At 45.1% G+C, this 20,708-nt stretch overlaps 1 protein-coding gene across 2 annotated transcripts; it reads left to right on the forward strand.

Moving 5' to 3' along the window:
• Nucleotides 1-313: 313 nt before the first annotated feature.
• Nucleotides 314-7,310, forward strand: TRIM13 (tripartite motif containing 13). Of its 2 annotated transcripts, none has more exons than XM_075266017.1 (2): nt 314-472; nt 5,250-7,310. In XM_075266017.1, the coding sequence occupies exons 1-2, from the start codon at nt 466-468 to the stop codon at nt 6,467-6,469; spliced, it is 1,227 nt and encodes a 408-aa protein (XP_075122118.1). In that variant the 5' UTR covers nt 314-465; the 3' UTR covers nt 6,470-7,310. The 2 variants fall into 2 exon arrangements, with proteins under 2 accessions (XP_075122118.1, XP_075122119.1); XM_075266018.1 differs by having other exon boundaries at nt 314-514; nt 5,250-7,309.
• The last annotated feature ends 13,398 nt before the right edge of the window (nt 7,311-20,708 follow it).

Raw genomic sequence — 20,708 nt, forward strand, 5'->3', positions numbered from 1 at the left:
AGTACTGGGCACATATGCCAGTCTGACCCTGCAGTAGTGGGCACATATGACAGTCTGACCCTGCAGTAGTGGGCACATATGACAGTCTGACCCTGCAGTACTGGGCACATATGCCAGTCTGACCCTGCAGTACTGGGCACATATGACAGTCTGACCCTGCAGTAGTGGGCACATATGACAGTCTGACACCTCAGGTCACCACACCAGCCTGGATCAGGGATGCGCCTGCTGCCGCTGTGAGGCGTCGTTGTGCACTTGGTCACATGGCACTGGCGCCATGACAGCGGGCGGGGCGGGGCGGATCTCCTGACAGGCCGGGCACTCCAGTCACCCCGCTGAAGGGCTGGCACACCCGCCAGTCACAGCATCTACAAGGGAGGAGGCTCCGGCGTCAGGGATGGCTCTCTCCGCCCGCTTCTCTCGTCCTTAGCTGCCCGGTGAGGAGAGCAGCCGGATCAGCCAGCCATGCCAGGTAGCCGCGGAGCCCGGGGCTTGTGCTCACAGCCGCTATAGGGTAAGGGAGCGGGGCCTGGGTGCGGGGTGACCGGGGAGCCCCCGGCGGTGCTGCCCCTACACTCACAGGGGTATTTGCTGCATTGTCTGCGCCCGTACAGGACAGACAGAAGTTTCCGTGTGTTTTCTATAGAGCGCCCCCTCATTGTCTGGTCACAGTGTGAATGAGCGTGTCAGTGGTGCAGAGGACGCTGCCGGCACACGGGGCCTCATCCAGCAAGGGGCTTTATTACCCCGAGCAACCAATCACAGCACAGCTTTCATTTTCCTTTAGCAGGTTTTGGACTAAAAGCTGTGCTGGCTGCTATGGGCAACAACACCAGGTCTATAAGCGACCTCCCCATATACAGTACATGCATGCTCTGCTGCAACCAACACCTCCCCATATACAGTACATGCATGCTCTGCTGTGCAGAACACCTCCCCATATACAGTACATGCATGCTCTGCTGTGCAGAACACCTCCCCATATACAGTACATGCATGCTCTGCTGTGCAGAACACCTCCCCATATACAGTACATGCATGCTCTGCTGCAACCAACACCTCCCCATATACAGTACATGCATGCTCTGCTGTGCAGAACACCTCCCCATATACAGTACATGCATGCTCTGCTGTGCAGAACACCTCCCCATATACAGTACATGCATGCTCTGCTGTGCAGAACACCTCCCCATATACAGTACATGCATGCTCTGCTGTGCAGAACACCTCCCCCATATACAGTACATGCATGCTCTGCTGTGCAGAACACCTCCCCATATACAGTACATGCATGCTCTGCTGTGCAGAACACCTCCCCCATATACAGTACATGCATGCTCTGCTGTGCAGAACACCTCCCCCATATACAGTACATGCATGCTCTGCTGTGCAGAACACCTCCCCATATACAGTACATGCATGCTCTGCTGTGCAGAACACCTCCCCCATATACAGTACATGCATGCTCTGCTGTGCAGAACACCTCCCCCATATACAGTACATGCATGCTCTGCTGTGCAGAACACCTCCCCATATACAGTACATGCATGCTCTGCTGTGCAGAACACCTCCCCATATACAGTACATGCATGCTCTGCTGTGCAGAACACCTCCCCCATATACAGTACATGCATGCTCTGCTGTGCAGAACACCTCCCCATATACAGTACATGCATGCTCTGCTGTGCAGAACACCTCCCCCATATACAGTACATGCATGCTCTGCTGTGCAGAACACCTCCCCCATATACAGTACATGCATGCTCTGCTGTGCAGAACACCTCCCCATATACAGTACGTGCATGCTCTGCGGTGCAGAACACCTCCCCATATACAGTACATGCATGCTCTGCTGTGCAGAACACCTCCCCATATACAGTACATGCATGCTCTGCTGTGCAGAACACCTCCCCCATATACAGTACGTGCATGCTCTGCGGTGCAGAACACCTCCCCCATATACAGTACGTGCATGCTCTGCTGTGCAGAACACCTCCCCATATACAGTACATGCATGCTCTGCTGTGCAGAACACCTCCTCCATATACAGTACATGCATGCTCTGCTGTGCAGAACACCTCCCCATATACAGTACGTGCATGCTCTGCTGTGCAGAACACCTCCCCATATACAGTACATGCATGCTCTGCTGTGCAGAACACCTCCCCATATACAGTACATGCATGCTCTGCTGTGCAGAACACCTCCCCATATACAGTACATGCATGCTCTGCTGTGCAGAACACCTCCCCATATACAGTACATGCATGCTCTGCTGCAACCAACACCTCCCCATATACAGTACATGCATGCTCTGCTGCGGCCAACACCTCCCCATATACAGTACATGCATGCTCTGCTGCGGCCAACACCTCCCCATATACAGTACATGCATGCTCTGCTGTGCAGAACACCTCCCCATATACAGTACATGCATGCTCTGCTGCAACCAACACCTCCCCATATACAGTACATGCATGCTCTGCTGCAACCAAAACCTCCCCATATACAGTACATGCATGCTCTGCTGTGCAGAACACCTCCCCATATACAGTACATGCATGCTCTGCTGTGCAGAACACCTCCCCCATATACAGTACATGCATGCTCTGCTGTGCAGAACACCTCCCCATATACAGTACATGCATGCTCTGCTGTGCAGAACACCTCCCCATATACAGTACATGCATGCTCTGCTGTGCAGAACACCTCCCCCATATACAGTACATGCATGCTCTGCGGTGCAGAACACCTCCCCATATACAGTACGTGCATGCTCTGCGGTGCAGAACACCTCCCCATATACAGTACATGCATGCTCTGCGGTGCAGAACACCTCCCCATATACAGTACATGCATGCTCTGCTGTGCGAACACCTCCCCATATACAGTACATGCATGCTCTGCTGCAACCAACACCTCCCCATATACAGTACATGCATGCTCTGCTGCGGCCAACACCTCCCCATATACAGTACATGCATGCTCTGCTGTGCAGAACACCTCCCCATATACAGTACATGCATGCTCTGCTGCAACCAACACCTCCCCATATACAGTACATGCATGCTCTGCTGCAACCAACACCTCCCCATATACAGTACATGCATGCTCTGCAGTGGCCAACACCTCCCCATATACAGTACATGCATGCTCTGCTGCAACCAACACCTCCCCATATACAGTACATGCATGCTCTGCAGTGGCCAACACCTCCCCATATACAGTACATGCATGCTCTGTGGTGCTGGCCAACACCTCCCACAGGATGGAGCATGTTGAAATCCAGCATGTCCTAACCTGCCTTCTCCACATCTTACTTGTCAGACGCCCCCATACACGTGAGATCTATAAAGCACTGTTCACACTGCTTTTGGACTCCAAGTCACCATCTGCAGAAGCGCGTCAGTAATGTCAGTGGATAGTGTTGGGATCTAAGCGGAGCAGTCTGGAAAGGAAAGAGTTAATGCCACATGCCAACGAGACTAATTACAGATTGAGGGTTGTGCACACCTGGAGGATTTACCTGCAGAAAATCTGCACAGACTGGCCTGGGTTATTGCAATAGGGCCAGAAATAAAAATCTGCACCATGTGAATGAGACATAGAGGGCTTCAATGACTTTAATGCTAATGGATTGCAGTATGGTGAAGGTGTGCATGTACCAGTACCTGGCCGCGGGGAATACCTAACCCTATTGTTATAGAGGGCACAGCTCAGGTCATGGGCTGAAAGGGGTTAACTACTTTTGTAATGGGATAGGCCATCAATGTGAGATCTGCAGTGGTCTGACAGCTGTTACTCCTACAGATCAGCTGTGCCAGGACATCGCGGCATGTCAACATTACCAGAAGACTGTCATTGGAACAGCTGATCTGCGGGGTTCAGGCTGTCAGACTCTGTAAGATTTTTTTTTAATTGATGGCCATTAATATCTCAATGGTGGACAATCCTTTAGTCAAAGTATGTTCATACTAGTGTTACTAGTTAGTGTTGCTGGTTTTCGGGTTACCCTCTTCCTGTAACATAGGGGATTACATGCTGATCAGTGGTGGTGCCCTTTTTTGTGATCCATGGGAATTCCAGCCATCAGATCCTCAGCATTCAGTAAATGATGCTGTTGTGTGGATGCATTGGTAGTAGCTGGAATATTCCTTTAGGTGTATTTTACAGATGGCACCCTGACCCATTCTTTTCTATGGGCCTGTACACACGAGCATGATTTTTACGATCTGGGCCGCATCAGATACGACATGACCTATTCCTCTCCTATTTTGCGGCCCGTGGCTCCTATTCATTTAATGAAAGGAGCCGCAGGAGCACAGCACATGTACGGGCGGCACATGGGGGCATCTCCTAGTGCAGTCCTTGCTTTTAATTCATGGCAGGCCAGTTACAGCACAGTCGTCTGCAACCGGCCTAATGCTTGGTTCACATCTGCGTTGGTATTCTCTCCAGGGGAGATCGCATGGGTAGCGCCGAACGGAATACCAAATGCAATTGCAAGCGGTGTGCCAGTGAAAGCACACGGACCCAATAGACTATAATGGGGTCCATGTGCTGGCCGCGCGCTGCCTGCATGAATCGTGCAGACAGAGAAGTAGATTGTGCAGTACTTTCTTGTCCACATGATCCCTGGCGGCAAGCATGCAGACCCCATTATAGTCTATGTGGATCCGTGTGCTTTCACTGCGCTTGCAGTTGCGTTCGGTATTCCATTCGGTGGGTCCTCTTGCGGCCTCCCCCGGACAGAATACCAATGCAGATGTGAACGAGGCCTTAGTCTGAATTTCCACATTACGAAAATGCACTTGTTTTCCTGCTGCAGAAACACAGTGGCAAGAAATCCTGCGTTTCTCAGTCCCTGCAAAGAGATTGTGTTTCTGGCTGATCCCATCCACACATTGCAGGAAAAAAACTACAGCAGAGAAGCTGCGTTTACAAAAATCCCCACATTTTTAAAAATCGCAACATGTTAATTATACTACGGAGACGCTGGCGGTTTCTGTATAGGTATTATAGGGGTAGAAAGTCTGCAAAGGAAAACTGTGAAAACCACTGCAGGAAAAATGCAATTTTTTTTTTTTCACAGCGTTTTTTTTTTTTTTTTTTTTTTAATCTTACTGTGAAATTATGTCGAATTTACCAGGGGAATAAAAGCACCGCTGAACTCGCACCTTGAGCAGTTGTTGTTACGTTTTATTAGATATTTTGTATATTTCTGACGTTTTCTATCCTTTTTTCTTAAGATGTGATGGAGGTTCTGGAAGAAGAGCTGACATGCCCCATCTGCTGCAGCCTGTATGATGACCCCCGGGTGTTACCTTGTGCACATAATTTCTGCCGAAAATGCCTAGAAGGTGTGCTTGAGGGGAATTCCAGACAGATATGGCGACCATCTTTCAAGTGTCCAACTTGCCGTAAAGAAATCTCCACCATGGGTGTGAATAGTCCTCAAGTGAATTATCTACTGAAAGGAATTGTGGAAAAGTACAATAAGACAAAGACGACTCCAAAGACTCTGGTGTGTAAGGTGCACGCCGACCAACCTCTCAACATCTTCTGCTCCACAGACCTGAAGCTGATTTGTGGTTTTTGTGCCACCAATGGCAGTCACAAAGACCACGTCTTCTCCTCCATCGATGATGCCTACAAGCAGGAGAAAAGTTCCTTTGATGTTCTTTTTCAGAGTTTTGAGGAAATCCAGTGCAAAGACGTGACCGCCCGCCTGGAAACCCTGGAGACCAACAAGAGGAACTCTCTGCATCTGCTGACGACAGACTCGGACAGAGTCAAAGATTATTTTAAAAAGTTGCAGGGATTACTGGAACAGAAGAAAAACGAGATCCTCTCTGACTTTGAGACCATGCGGCTTGAAGTCTTGCAGGCTTATGACCCCGAAATCAATAAGCTCAACACCATCATCAATGAGCAGAAGAGGGCTTGCGTCATTGCCAGAAACTTTAAGGATATCTCCGACCCCATTCTATTCCTCCAGCAGATAGAGGAGTTTAGAGAAAAAGTTGACGTCCTTAAGGCTCCTTTGCCCTCAGTTTCTGATGTGACTGTCTTGTCTTATATGAAAAATTTTGATACTCACACGTGGGACAGTATAAAACTAGGGGATGTGGATAAACTGTGTTTGCCGCAGGAAGCCCCCGCTAGGTTGGAAAAACCTCAACCAAAATTCTTCTCCTATCGCGTAGTCGCTGCTATCTGTCTCCTCCTGGTTGGACTACTGGTGGCGTTTTTTTCGTGGCCTCCTACTGATCTTCTTCAGGCATGTGGGATCCATCTTCACCATATGTATACTTACTCCTCAGACGTTGCCCTACAGATGGCACAGGAACTTACCATTTATTGGGGTCTATGCGTTGAACATTTCTTTCTCTTTTTGAAAGTGTTAAAATATCACGCCATGATTTTTCTGGAGTATGTGGCAAATTTTGCATGTGAATATAAATTGTAACATTTATAGAAATGCTTATGGAAAAGTGAAGCCGGCGCCAGTGTTTATAATGTATATAGCTGTGTTGGTATTCAGCGTACACGTACAGTGTTACAAGACTCCAGTTTAGGTAAATCTGGTGAAGTTCACAGAACATTGAGGCCAAGGCCACATGCGGCCTAGTTACTGCCGTGCGGGGTTTGAACCTGCAGCTAGTTACGCTCTTGTTGCAGGTTCAGCGCTGTTTCCTATCCAATGGTTGAAAACCAGTTCATCCATGGGAGTAAGGGGGGTTGATGATGCCCTCAGCAGACTGGCTACATGTCATCTTAGCCTGACGCTAAGGCCCCCCATAGCGAGCCACAGCCAAAAAAAACACTGTGGAAGAGACTGTGGCGAAAACACGTTGTGTTTTTTTCCAGGGCGTTTTTCAGTTTCCTTTTGTGGACTTTCTGTCCCTATACGGAAAACACCAGCGTTTCCGTACGTATAATTGACATGCGAATATGTTGAGCCAGAGTCCCATCCACTTTGCAGGTAATGCAAAACGCTGCATTTTTTGCAGCCCAAGTTGAAAGGAGTTTTCAAACAACAGACCTTTATAGCATATCCATCATTTCTGGGACCAAGGGTGAGTTCACACGGGTTTTTGGACCGGAACCTGAAGCAGAGGCCGCCTCAGGTTCCGGTCCAAAAGCCGGGTAGCCGCGACTGAAATTGGTGCACTGCACCAGCATCCAGCCACGCACTCCACTCCGGATTAGGCCCAATGAATGGGCCCAGTCCGGAGGAGGGAGTGTCTTCAGGCCGAGTTGTCTCGCGATGAGCCCCTCTCTTCTTTTTTCCTGGAGCCGGAGGAAATGGCTCCCACAAAAAACTCCTGAGTGGCTCCCATTGATTTCAATGGGAGCCGTCTTTTTGGTCAGGATTTTGAGGAGGATACGGCCTCAAAATCCTGACCAAAAAACTCCGTGTGAACTTACCCTAAGCTGTCCTTTTCAGGATGGGAAGTGGTGTCGTGTGCACACACTATCTCCATTAAAGTCTATGGAAACCCGAGCAGGTATTATGTTAGACTGATGTAATAAGGATGTTTTGTACCTTGTGAGGATTCTTTCCTCTATGTAACTATCACTGCCAACCTCCTGAATTACAGGGATTTACAAATATACACACCATTTATTAGCAGTGTTTTTTCTCTCAAGTTTGTCCTACATTCTTTTGCTCCCCTATTAAATCTGTAGGGAAAGCATTCACGATTGCGCATCTTTATTTCTCCCATGGATGAGACTAAATGAAATTCACGTTGCTGGTCACTGAAACTCCCAATGTAATATAATGGCTGTACAGTGGTTTGTTTATTATAAGCTATTCTCTCCTTAAAGAGCCGATCCCTCTGATAAACTTTTAAAAAACAGGCTCAGAAAGCTGTAAAAGGAAAAAAATAGTCGCGCTCAGTGGACCGAGCTCTGATTCTGGCTCTTCTTGGTCCCTATTGACACAACGATGACTGCTTGGCCAGTTACTGGCTGAGATGGATCACTGGCGGGGCCTAAGATCAGAAGGAAACAGAGACCAGAACAGCACCTGATAGCACTGCCATGGGAGCATTACCATATTTTGAGCCTTTTTTCTTAATATTGCCAGGACCGCCCTTTTTAAGCAGAGATAAAGTTGAGGACAGCCTGATATATCGCACTCGGTGCATGCTATCATTAGTTTATGTAGATTCTCCATACATTAAGCGGTATGTGAAAGATATGGTGGTTTACATGCTTTCATAGGAATGCATAATGGTGGTATGAATGAGGCTTAGGGCGGGATCACATCTGCGCCAGGTCTCCGCTTTAGCCAATCCCATGCGGTTTCCGTCTTCTTCCCCACAAAACTGGACAGGAGATGGAAACCCGGCGGTCAGCTTTCAAACCCATTGATTTGAATGGGTTTTCAAAGGTAACCACCCGTGTGCGTCTTCTGCCTGTCCGCGGGGAAACTGTTTTTTTTTTTTTTTAGCTGGACACAAAGTCGGACATGCAGGACTTTGTGTCCAGTTAAAAAACAAAAAACACCCATCTATCTATCTATCTACAGTCCTATGAAAAAGTTTGGGCACCCCTATTAATCTTAATCATTTTTTGTTCTAAATATTTTGGTGTTTGCAACAGCCATTTCAGTTTGATATATCTAATAACTGATGGACACAGTAATATTTCAGGATTGAAATGAGGTTTATTGTACTAACAGAAAATGTGCAATATGCATTAAACCAAAATTTGACCGGTGCAAAAGTATGGGCACCCTTATCATTTTATTGATTTGAATTCCCCTAACTACTTTTTACTGACTTACTGAAGCACAAAATTGGTTTTGTAACCTCAGTGAGCTTTGAACTTCATAGCCAGGTGTATCCAATCATAAGAAAAGGTATTTAAGGTGGCCAATTGCAAGTTGTTCTCCTATTTGAATCTCCTCTGAAGAGTGGCATCATGGGCTACTCAAAACAACTCTCAAATGATCTGAAAACAAAGATTGTTCAACATAGTTGTTCAGGGGAAGGATACAAAAAGTTGTCTCAGAGATTTAACCTGTCAGTTTCCACTGTGAGGAACATAGTAAGGAAATGGTAGACCACAGGGACAGTTCTTGTTAAGCCCAGAAGTGGCAGGCCAAGAAAAATATCAGAAAGGTAGAGAAGAAGAATGGTGAGAACAGTCAAGGACAATCCACAGACCACCTCCAAAGAGCTGCAGCATCATCTTGCTGCAGATGGTGTCACTGTGCATCGGTCAACTATACAGCGCACTTTGCACAAGGAGAAGCTGTATGGGAGAGTGATGAGAAAGAAGCCGTTTCTGCACGTACGCCACAAATAGAGTTGCCTGAGGTATGAAAAAGCACATTTGGACAAGGCAGCTTCATTTTGGAAACAAAAATTGAGTTGTTTGGTTATAAAAAAAGGCGTTATGCATGGCGTCCAAAAAGAAACAGCATTCCAAGAAAAACACATGCTACCCACTGTAAAATTTGGTGGAGGTTCCATCATGCTTTGGGGCTGTGTGGCCAATGCCGGCACCGGGAATCTTGTTAAAGTTGAGGGTCACATGGATTCCACTCAGTATCAGCAGATTCTTGAGAATAATGTTCAAGAATCAGTGACGAAGTTGAAGTTACGCCGGGGATGGATATTTCAGCAAGACAATGATCCAAAACACCGCTCCAAATCCTCAGGCATTCATGCAGAGAAACAATTACAATGTTCTGGAATGGCCATCCCAGTCCCCAGACCTGAATATCATTGAACATCTGTGGGATGATTTGAAGCGGGCTGTCCATGCTCGGCGACCATCTAACTTAACTGAACTTGAATTGTTTGTCCAAAATACCTTTATCCAGGATCCAGGAACTGATTAAAAGCTACAGGAAGCGACTAGAGGCTGTTATCTTTGCAAAAGGAGGATCTACTAAATATTAATGTCACTTTTCTGTTGAGGTGCCCATACTTTTGCACCGGTCAAATTTTGGTTTAATGCATATTGCACATTTTCTGTTAGTACAATAAACCTCATTTCAATCCTGAAATATTACTGTGTCCATCAGTTATTAGATATATCAAACTGAAATGGCTGTTGCAAATACCAAAATATTTAGAACAAAAAATGATTAAGATTAATAGGGGTGCCCAAACTTTTTCATAGGACTCTATCTATCTATCTATCTATCTATCTATCTATATACAGTGTTGGCCAAAAGTATTGGCACCCCTGCAATTCTGTCAGATAATACTCATGTTCTTCCAGAAAATGATTGCAAGCACAAACTCTTTGGTATTAATATCTTCATTTATTTTGCTTGCAATGAAAAAACACAAAAGAGAATGAAAAAAAAGTCAAATCATTGATCATTTTACACAAAACTCCAAAAATGGTCCGGACAAAAGTATTGGCCCCCTCAGCCTAATACTTGGTAGCACAACCTTTAGACACAATAACTGCGCACAACCGCTTCCGGTAACCATCACTGAGTTTCTTACAAGGCTCTGCTGGAATTTTAGACCATTCTTCTTTGGCAAACTGCTCCAGGTCCCCCCTGAGATGTGAAGGGGGCCTTCTCCAAACTGCCATCAAGAGATCTCTCCTCCCCCACAGGTGTTCTATGGGATTCAGGTCTGGACTCATTGCTGCCACTTTACAAGTCTCCAGGGCTTTCTCTCAAACCATTTTCTAGTGCTGACCTGAAGTGTGTTTTGGGTCATTGTCCTGCTGGAAGACCCCTGACCTCTGAGGGAGACCCAGCTTTCTCACACTGGGCCCTACATTATGCTGCACAATGTGTTGGTAGTCTTCAGACTTCACAATGCCATGCACACGGCCAAGCAGTCCAGTGCCAGAGGCAGCAGAGCAACCCCAAAACATCAGGGAACCTCCGCCATGTCTGACTGTAGGGACCGTGTTCTTTTCTTTGAAGGCCTCTTTTTTTTCCTGTAAACTCTATGTTGATGCCTTTTCCTACTTTTGTCTCATCTGACCAGAGAACATTCTTCCAAAACATTTTTGGCTTTCTCAGGTAAGTTTTGGCAAACTCCAGCCTGGCTTTTTTATGTCTCTGGGTAAGAAGTGGGGTCTTCCTGGGTCTCCTACCATACAGTCCCTTTTCATTCAGACGCCGACGAATAGTACAGGGTGACACTGTTGTACCCTCGGACTGCAGGGCAGCTTGAACTTGTTTGGATGTTAGTCGAGGTTCTTTATCCACCATCCGCACAATCTTGAGTTGAAATCTCTTGTCAATTTTTCTTTTCCGTCCACATCTAGGGAGGTTAGCCACAGTGCCATGGCCTTTAATCTTCTTGATGACACTGCGCACGGTAGACACAGGAACATTCAGGTCTTTGGAGATGGACTTGTAGCCTTGAGATTGCTCATGCTTCCTCACAATTTTGCTTCTCAAGTCCTCAGTTCTTTGGTCTTCTTTCTTTTCTCCATGCTCAATGTGGTACACACAAGGACACAGGACAGAGGTTGAGTCAACATTAATCCATTTCAACTGGCTACAAGTGTGATTTAGTTATTGCCACCACCTGTTAGGTGCCTCAGGTAAGTAACAGGTGCTGTTAACTACACAAATTAGAGAAGCATCACATGATTTTTCAAACAGTGCCAATACTTTTGTCCACCCCCTTTTTTATGTTTGGTGTGGAATTATATCCAATTTGGCTTTTTGACAATTCTTTTTGTGGTTTTCCATTGAAGACAAATTAAATGAAGATAATAATACCAAAGAATTTGTGATTGCAATCATGTTCTGGAAGAAAATGAGGATTATCTGACAGAATTGCAGGGGTGCCAATACTTTTGGCCAACACTGTATAACTAAGTCAAAAAATAGCAGGATAAAAAGTGAATCCGAAGCCTAATTTCTGGGGCTCCATAGTTGTACTGCTTTTTTTTTTTTCTCTACTTGCACTTGACACCCTTTATGCTATAGGCAACCAAGCTTTATGTTGACGAATGGACTCAAACACAATATGACTAGATCTTGCTATAAGTTGGAGCTCAGTCACTTTCCACCATTATTTGGTGAACTTTGTTGTTGCTACCAGGGCTGTGTAAGCCAAACCACCAACTCTGACTCTATAAATGGCCGGTCTGCCTAGGCGGATGTGTATATGATGATTATATAACATAGGCCGCATAGGCCTTACCTAAGATGACATAATTTGCAATACATATATCCCATATAGGATCTAAACAGTCCCGGTTGTCCATCACAGTGGCCTCAATGGTTTCTCAAAGCCATTATTAAAGAGGTTATTCCACAATTAATGCATATCCCTTGGTTACAGGATATGGGTTAACTGTTTGACAGCGGAGACCCCAGAAATCATGGGACACGGGTCTGTAAGTGCCCCATGAGCACTGCTCTATTCACTGCTGCGGGAGTTGCCATTTTGGAAGCCCCATAGAAAATGATGGAGCTGCAGTCATTCATGTATGCATCATGGGGCCATTACAGACCCCTCATCGCATGTATGAAGAGGACCCAAGTAAGACGCTATAGGTCTGTGGATCACCTCTAGACAGAAGTGCTCTCCTCAGTGGGGTCTTCCATAAATGAGTACGTTTTTATGTATTCAGTATACTTGTCTTACTCCACAGAGATGTTTTTTGTCTGTGATCTCTTTATGGACATATTTTTTTACATCGACCAAATTGATGTGTCCTAATAAGTATGTTATTAAAGTGAGACTTGATCTGTACACTGCTGGTTTCTCTACTGTCTGCCATCTTGAGTATAATATTAAGACCTGACATTACGGACAGTGAGTTCGCCAGGGCCCCAGGGGTTGGGAACAAGGGGGGGGGGGGGGTGTCGGGGTTGTGGTCGTTGGGGGGGGAGTGTGTACGCTGGGGTTGTGGGGGTGGGGTGGTGGTGGAGGCCAGGGTTGTGGGGGTAGGTGCAGGCCGGGGTCGCAGGGGGGTGTTGGCCGGGGGTGAAGGGGGGGGGGATGGGCGGAGAAGGGAGGCCAGGGTCCCTTTGGAGGGGCCTGTCGGGGTCATGCGTGGAGGGAGAGGGGAGCCCGGTGTCGCTGCAGCCACAGGGCAATGGGGGAGAGGAGGGCTGGGACTGCGCTGCAGGTGTGTTGCGCACAAGGGGAAGGGAGCCGCGGGTATTGCTAGTAGATACATAATGAATGAAAAAGCTTCTGGCACCTCAATAGCTCATCTGTGCGAGGTCTGTGTGTGCATGACTCTGACAGATGACATACTGTGTTTAGGTCATCAGTAATGAAAACCAATTGGGGGCCGCATATGGCGCTTTCATATTGAAGACCTATCCACATGATAGGTCATCAGGATGTCATCTCTGAGGGTTCCTGCACAGATCAGACTTTACACACTATTTATCCACTACAGTAGCTTCTGGGACCCGGAGGGTGCTGGAATAGCTGATCTGTATAATGTTCAGGTGTTTCACTTCCACAGATCACATACTGATAACCTGCACAGTATTAGAGCTGGAAAACCCCTTTAAGGCTAGGGCCTCACGTTGAAGAAAAGTAGCTTTTTTGTTACAGATTTTTTGGTGTTAAGAGTGGCTTAGAAAGGAATAGGAAATAAATATAAAATAAGTTCTTCTACTTCTCTCTTCTGCTCAATCCACTCCTGGCTTTGGCTCAAAAAATTGAAGCAAAATCTGCAACAAAAAAAGCTGTCTTTCCGCAACGTGGCTTAAACCAAGTTGAGTTTATCATCCATGTTATGGCAGTAACACTGCACCTCCCATAGCTCTCCTGGTGATGCTAGGAGAATTATAGTAATACTATACAGATTCTTTATTGCTGCGTATCTCACAGCGGGTGTTTGGTGAAGAGAGAATAGCAGCAGTTTCAGTGCCATCAGAATGAAACCAATAAAGCAGTGTGTATTAGGGACAAGTCAGTGATGAGATTTCTCATTACTGAGACTGAAAGTTAACAAATGAGTAACTGTGGTTAAATCAATAGCACTTTATTACCTCCAGCAGTATACGAAGCGTACATAGCATTATAGGAGAGATCAGTAATGGTGCACGCATACACCAGTCCTGTGCACAGAGGTTGTACTGCACCTGTATATGGAGCTGGACGGACTGTATTATACCTCTGAAAGGATCCGAAGGTCAAATAGCATTATGGAAGAAATCAGGATGTATGTATACAGTAGTCCTGGGCACGGAGCTTGTACTGAATCTATATATAGGGATATTCTTTATGAGAAGCACTGTGTCTAGGGTGAATATCTTATACACGGGGCGCATTATAAAATGTGTAAAATGTGGAGTTGTCCAGGCATGACGCAGTAAGGGGGCCCAGCGGCAAGTAGCTGCACATTTCCCCATTATAATCTGGCCTTGTAATCCACTGTATTGGCTGAGGCCAATCACAGCGCTCAGTGGTCCCCTGTGCCATTCAAGAGGCAAAAGAAGCCCAAAGAGGACGTGCCAGAGCCCTGCTTGGTATGTTTGCTCACCTCCTCTTGGCCTCTATGCTCTGGGGTCTGTAATAGTAGTTTGTGGGTGAAACTCGAAAATTTTGTCTTCAGCCAAACCCAAAATTTTTGTAATACTTGTAAAGAGAGTCTGTTCGGTCAATTGTATATATGTGCCATTATGGCACATTATACTGTTTGGAGGGGCCACTGTGGGACTTTATACTGTGTGGAGGGGACACTATAAATATTATACTCTGTAGAGGGGCGACTATGCGATAACATATTGTCACAGGGATTATTGGTATGAAAAGGGGGGGGGGGAGACAAATTTTCTGAATAGTCCTGGGCCCCATTGTATCCTTAACCACTTCAGTACCGGGCCAATTTGTGGTCCAGGGCCAGACACATTTTAGGTTTATTTTGTATGTGCGGTTTTGAGGGCTGTAACATTTTTCCCGAATGTCTCAGTCAACTAATTTTTGCGTCTTTTTTCGGGGACACATAGGGCTTTATTTTTATGTTGTTTTTATTTTCAAATGTGTTTTAATTTTTTTTATATCTGGGAAAATATAAACATAATAGGAGGGAAATGGTGTCTGGTTTTCAATTTATTTTTTATTTATTTAATAACACAAAGTGTCACTGAAAAACTTTATAATATAGTTTCTCCTCTCTGTTACGGTAATTTTTATTTTGTGTGGTGTCGTTGGGGGTGGGGATATAACCTTTAATAACGGCGTATTATTTATTTTTTTATTTACATTTTTTAAAAACTTTTTTATTATATTTTTATTTTATTTTTTTCAGATTGTGTCCCCATAAGGTGATGAGACCTTTGGGGACATCTGATCACTTTTTTTTGTACTGGAGGCTGATTTCCCCTATAACTGGGGCTGTTACATTTAGCCTCAGTTGCAGGAGAAATCCAGCCTCCTGCACGCTGTATACACAGTATACAGAGCTGATCTGGGTCCTGTAGGACCCAGCAGCTCTTGCAAGACTCTGCTCCCCGCGGATCACGTGACCGCCGGGTCAGAGGGCGGCTGAATTATGGCTGCGTCCATAGCTGTGTATACAGCGCTCATTGAGTGCTGTATACACAGCGATCGAGACGGCAGGGGAGGTAATAAATCTTCCTTGTCTTCTCTGTGGGAGCTCCGGCTGAAGTTACAGCCGACTCCCAGCTTCAGTAGCTGCACGATCTCCGTGCAGCTGCTGTGTTCTGACTGGACGTACAGGTACGTCCTGTCAGAACAAGGCAACCACTTCCCGAACGTATATAGTCTATGCGCGGTCCAGAAGTGGTTAATCTTCCCCTGTGTATACATACAGCACCTGATGGGGCATGCCATAAAATCAAAGGCATACAGTACTAGCCAAGGCTTCTTTGACCTCTATAGTAGCCACATGGCAACTGATGCAGCATGTCAGAAAAGTAGAGGCAAACAGATGGTCAACAGATGCCTTATGGACCTTTAGGCCACTGCAGCTACATAATCCTAAGAGATATAGTAAGGCTTTAGGGATCAGTTTGGCAGCCCTATTACAATTGTGCACAAAACACAGCGAATACATGAAACTTTTTAATTTCAATATTTAATACCAGAAACAATTGGATGGCAATGTGTAGTGTATACTGTGAGTTATATCTGCTAGGACTATGATACACATATGTACTGCGGAAGTCAATGTAAATGACACATTCATGCTCAAGAACCACACTCCATTGTCAGGGGAATAGACACTTTATCTGTATAAAGAAGGAAAATTCCACCAGTGTATATACCAGTCTCTTCTAGTGCCATAGCTGGCTTTCTGTTCTGTGGGTTACACATTGGCACTTTAATAAGGAATCTACAATGAGAAATTAGTTCCCCAAACTGCCCCAACCTGTTATCCAGGATACTAACCGGTGCCCAATGATGCTTTACTTGCCAGTTTGGCATCATACAGAAATACAACTCTGAATGTGGCAATCTCCTGCCTCAGTAGTCACGTGGGTGGAGCTGGGTGGCACATGTACAGTGCACTGGAGGCGCCTTGTAATAATGTAGGTAAAAAGATCTATAACCTATAAAGAAATTGATTTGGTTATAACCTCGCATCATGCAGTGAAGGCTTCTGGGAAGTCGGGCATGTTGTTCAGGGTGCTTGCTATAGAGGACAGCATAACAGAGGCACTGTCTCCCTGTTTACATCTTGGGAGACAGATTTGCATATTCTTCCTATAAAGGGATTGGCAAGGATTTGTTTATTTAAGGCCTATCCTTAGAATAACTTATAAATATCTGATCCGTGGGGGCCAACAGCCAGCCCTGGCATAGGTTCAGAGATACGTCCAGTCCTCATACTATTTACTGTATTGTGGCCCTGGCTTTGGTTACTGCAGTTCACCTTGCATTGACTTGGATGGGGGCTGAGCTGCAGTACTAGCGACTCTATAAGGCACTGAACCAACTCCATCCTGCTCCATGCTATGTGTACTGCTGGGACTAGATGTACCCCCAAACAGCAGATCCGTGTCATAGGATAGGCCATAAATCATAAAAAAAAAATCCTGGGCATCCATCTTTGGAGAATTACATCAAACTATATATATATATATTTTTTTAAAAAAGCAAATCCGCACATTCTTTAATGATTTTGCTACATTTCAGTCCCCAGTTACATAGTGTGAACTGAGGGTGACATTTGGCATCAGGAAATCTTTACCATTGTGAGAAAATAATGGAAGAAATAAAACTTCATTCTCACTGGTCTGATGCACTAGAAAATGTCACAGCTTTCAACCAGTTTTGTGCTTGTAGCAGGCAAATGTAGCAGACAAAATCCCTTTAATTCAGTATATTATATCTCACAGCCACATTCTGGTTGGAAACAGTGACAAGCTTGTGGTCGGTCTCATCCCTTATACCTCAGATGAACTTTTCCCACAAAACTATGGGGGGAGACTCACGAAAACTGTAAAAGGAAAATGGACTCCATTGTCCATTGCAATCCTTCATAGCACGGCTTTAAAACTTAAAGGGGTTGTCCACGAATTGTATGGAAAAAAAAAAAATTGGTCTCGTGTTACCTGCTCCTCTCTAGTGCAAGACCAAATGGACAGCAGCGGCGGGCTTACAAGTATGTGTATGTTGTGGTCTGTCTCATCCCTGGACAACCCCTTTAACTATACATATCACTTTATTTGCAAGGTGCAGGTGAAGATAAACTTTGCAATATACATTATTAAAGTGCCTGGTTCTTTGCTTATTTACCTCTTTCTGCTACTGATCAAATCTGTAGAAGACAAGTCTATGAAGAGGGGAGGAAGAGGAGAGCAAAAAAATCAAGCAGAGACATTGGCGCTACAGAGACAGATCGCTTTTACAACATAGCTGGGTTATCAGGAATTACTATCCAGCCTTCTCCTAACAAGTGTCACTCATTTAGAGTAAGTTCACATGGGGTATTTTGGACCGGAACCTGAGGCGGAGGTTAGAAGAGTGCAGATCAGTGCCTGATATCTCTGTATGTAAATCCAGAGATAATGGTGCAGAGGCCGCCCCTGTTCTGATCCAAAATACGGGTAGCTGCGACTGAATGCCGGTGTACTGCACTGGCATCCAGTCGCGCACTCCGCTTCAAATTAGGCCCAATGAATGGACCTAGTCGGAGGAGGGAGTGTCTTCAGGCCAAATCACGAAACAGCCTGAAGAATGAGCAACTCGCTTCTTTTTCCGGGAGCCAGAACAAACTGACTCCTGAGGTTTTCTCATCTCAGGGTTTCTCCTGCTCTCCTGTCTCCTCTCCCTTCCAGTTCCTGTTTTTAGCTCAGTCCAGATATATACTTCCTGCTTGTTGTAATCTGCACTATTATCTCTGGATTTACATACAGAGATATCAGGCACTGATCTGCACTCTTCTAACCCTTATCAAGACTCACCAGCTGAAAGAAATTTGCAAAAAGTAGAGAATATGGGTGGCCAGAAACAGGAACTGGGTTATGAGTTCAGCCAGAGAGGTGGTCTGTAGCCGAGGCAACCAGCGGTAAAAGCTGAAGATATATATTTAGCTGTAGTTGGTAAACAGAGCGAGATAGATAAAGCAGTGTATTAGTTAGTTTAAGCAACAAATCTGAATATGATTCTGGAGATAGGAATACCCCTTTAATACTGTAGTAATATCTGTCTGTCCTTCTCCATAGACTTCATTGTAAATTGACAATAATTGCATACAGAATATGGACAAAAATCATTTAGATAAGAAGTAAACAATAGTTTAATATATAAGTGGAACTTATTATAAAGCATCTTCACTACTTATGTATGAAAAAAATAAAAGTTTAATAACATTTTCACTTATACAGTGCAGGAGACTATTCTGTCATTGGTTCTTATGGGTAACCAAGTCTCATTTCCTATTATGATGTCTTTCTAAATTTCCCCTTTCTATATCAACCTACTCAGCAAGTTCTGCTCAGAACCATGCAGCTCAGGCAGGTTCCATTTAATGGGATATGAGGCCATAATACGGTTGAGAAAATCCGGACAGATTATCACTGTGTGCAGGAGGCCTCAGTGTGAGCGGTCACAGGAGTTGGTGCTGGATGCTAAATCTGGTATAGCTTTACAGTGTCTAGTCTAAATATCTACCATCTATTAGTTGACTTACTTTGGGCCAGAGTTTCACATCATTATTTTGGAGAAAAGGGGAGAAATGACTAAGACTAGTGTTTTCTTACGTCTTAAAGAGTACATGTCATTTCATATATATATATATATATATATATATATATATATATATATATATATATATATATATATATATATATTTTCTTCTTGTAAATGAACAGTTCAGGTGAATATAAGAAACTTTGTAATATATCATATTAGAGGAAACTGCTCCTATCTGCGGTTATCAGATCCTCTCCTGCCTGGCAAACTGCCCGTTCATACAGCTCTATGAGAGGATGGATTATGGGAGCAGGAAGAGGGGAAATAGAAATCCTGGAGCAAACTACTGAATGATCTCCCTCTCTCTCACCATCCGTACAACTCAGTCCTGCTAAGGCTAGGTTCACACCTGAGCCTGATCTCCACTCGGGGATTCCCGTTCCCACTTCTGCTTTACAAACACAGAGAGAAAAATCCTTCAAGCGGGACGTTTCTCCTCACATTTTTCCGCCCTTTTATATATACGCCCTACAGTGTATTTAGGTAACCGCTTTTTTAAGCAAATTTGATATCCATTCATGGGGTCCCCAAGCAGACCCCATGAAGAGAAACCCAAATGCAGGTGTGAACCTAGCGTTAGACCTGTTAAAAATCTGTTGTTGCAGCTTGTTCCTCTCTGCTAGCTTCTGCCTCATTGGATTCCTCCTTCTGATCCCCCTCCCATAGATTTCAATGTAACCTGAGCTAAACTGTGTTCCCAGACCAGTGAAATGAGCAGTTTGCCAGGCAGGAGAGGAGCTGATAACAATAGATAGGAGCATTTGTCTCTGATAAGATATATTACAAAGGTTCCTATACTCACCTGGATGGCTGGTATCTTTAAAGGGGCTCTATCAGCAAAATCATGCTACTAGAGCCCCACATATGCGTGAATAGCCTTTAAAAAGGCTATTTAGGCACCGTAAATGTTATATTAAACTACCCCCCCCCCCGTTTTAAAATAAAACCCTAACAAAGAATGTTATCTACTTATGGATCGTGCACGCTGGGCGGGCATTCAGGGTGTGTCTTCTTCTTCATCCACGCCTCTTCTTCCTCCAGTCCCATCCTCCTCCGGCGCTCGCGAACTGACACCGATATAAAAAAATGGCCTGGGCGCTTGCGCAGTAGCATGCTGCTTCTACTACGGCTACTGCGCAGGCGCCCAGGCCATTTTTTTTTATCAGTTTCAGTCTGCGAGCACTGGAGGAGGACGCGACCGGAGGACATCGCTGGAAGAGGAGGCGTGGAGAAAGAAGACACACCCTGAATGCCTGCCCAGCATGCACAATGCGTAAGTAGATCACATTCTTTTTTAGGGTTTTATTTTAAAACTGGGGGGTAGTTTAATATAACATTTACGGTGCCGGAATAGCCTTTTTAAAGGCTATTCACGCATATGCGGGACTCTATCAGCATGATTTTGCTGATAGAGCCCCTTTAATAAAAGGCCCCGATTGGAACGAAGTCCTCCTGAAGTATCAAGAAGCTCAACTGTGCTCCAAAATGTAAATCTACGTCAAGAACTGGCACAGGCTTCCTACGTAACTCATGCCAGTTTGTTATTATCTAAATCCATGCTTAGTTATTGAG

Source organism: Leptodactylus fuscus, chromosome 2 (genome assembly GCF_031893055.1).
Source record: "Leptodactylus fuscus isolate aLepFus1 chromosome 2, aLepFus1.hap2, whole genome shotgun sequence".
Lineage (NCBI taxonomy): Eukaryota > Metazoa > Chordata > Amphibia > Anura > Leptodactylidae > Leptodactylus > Leptodactylus fuscus.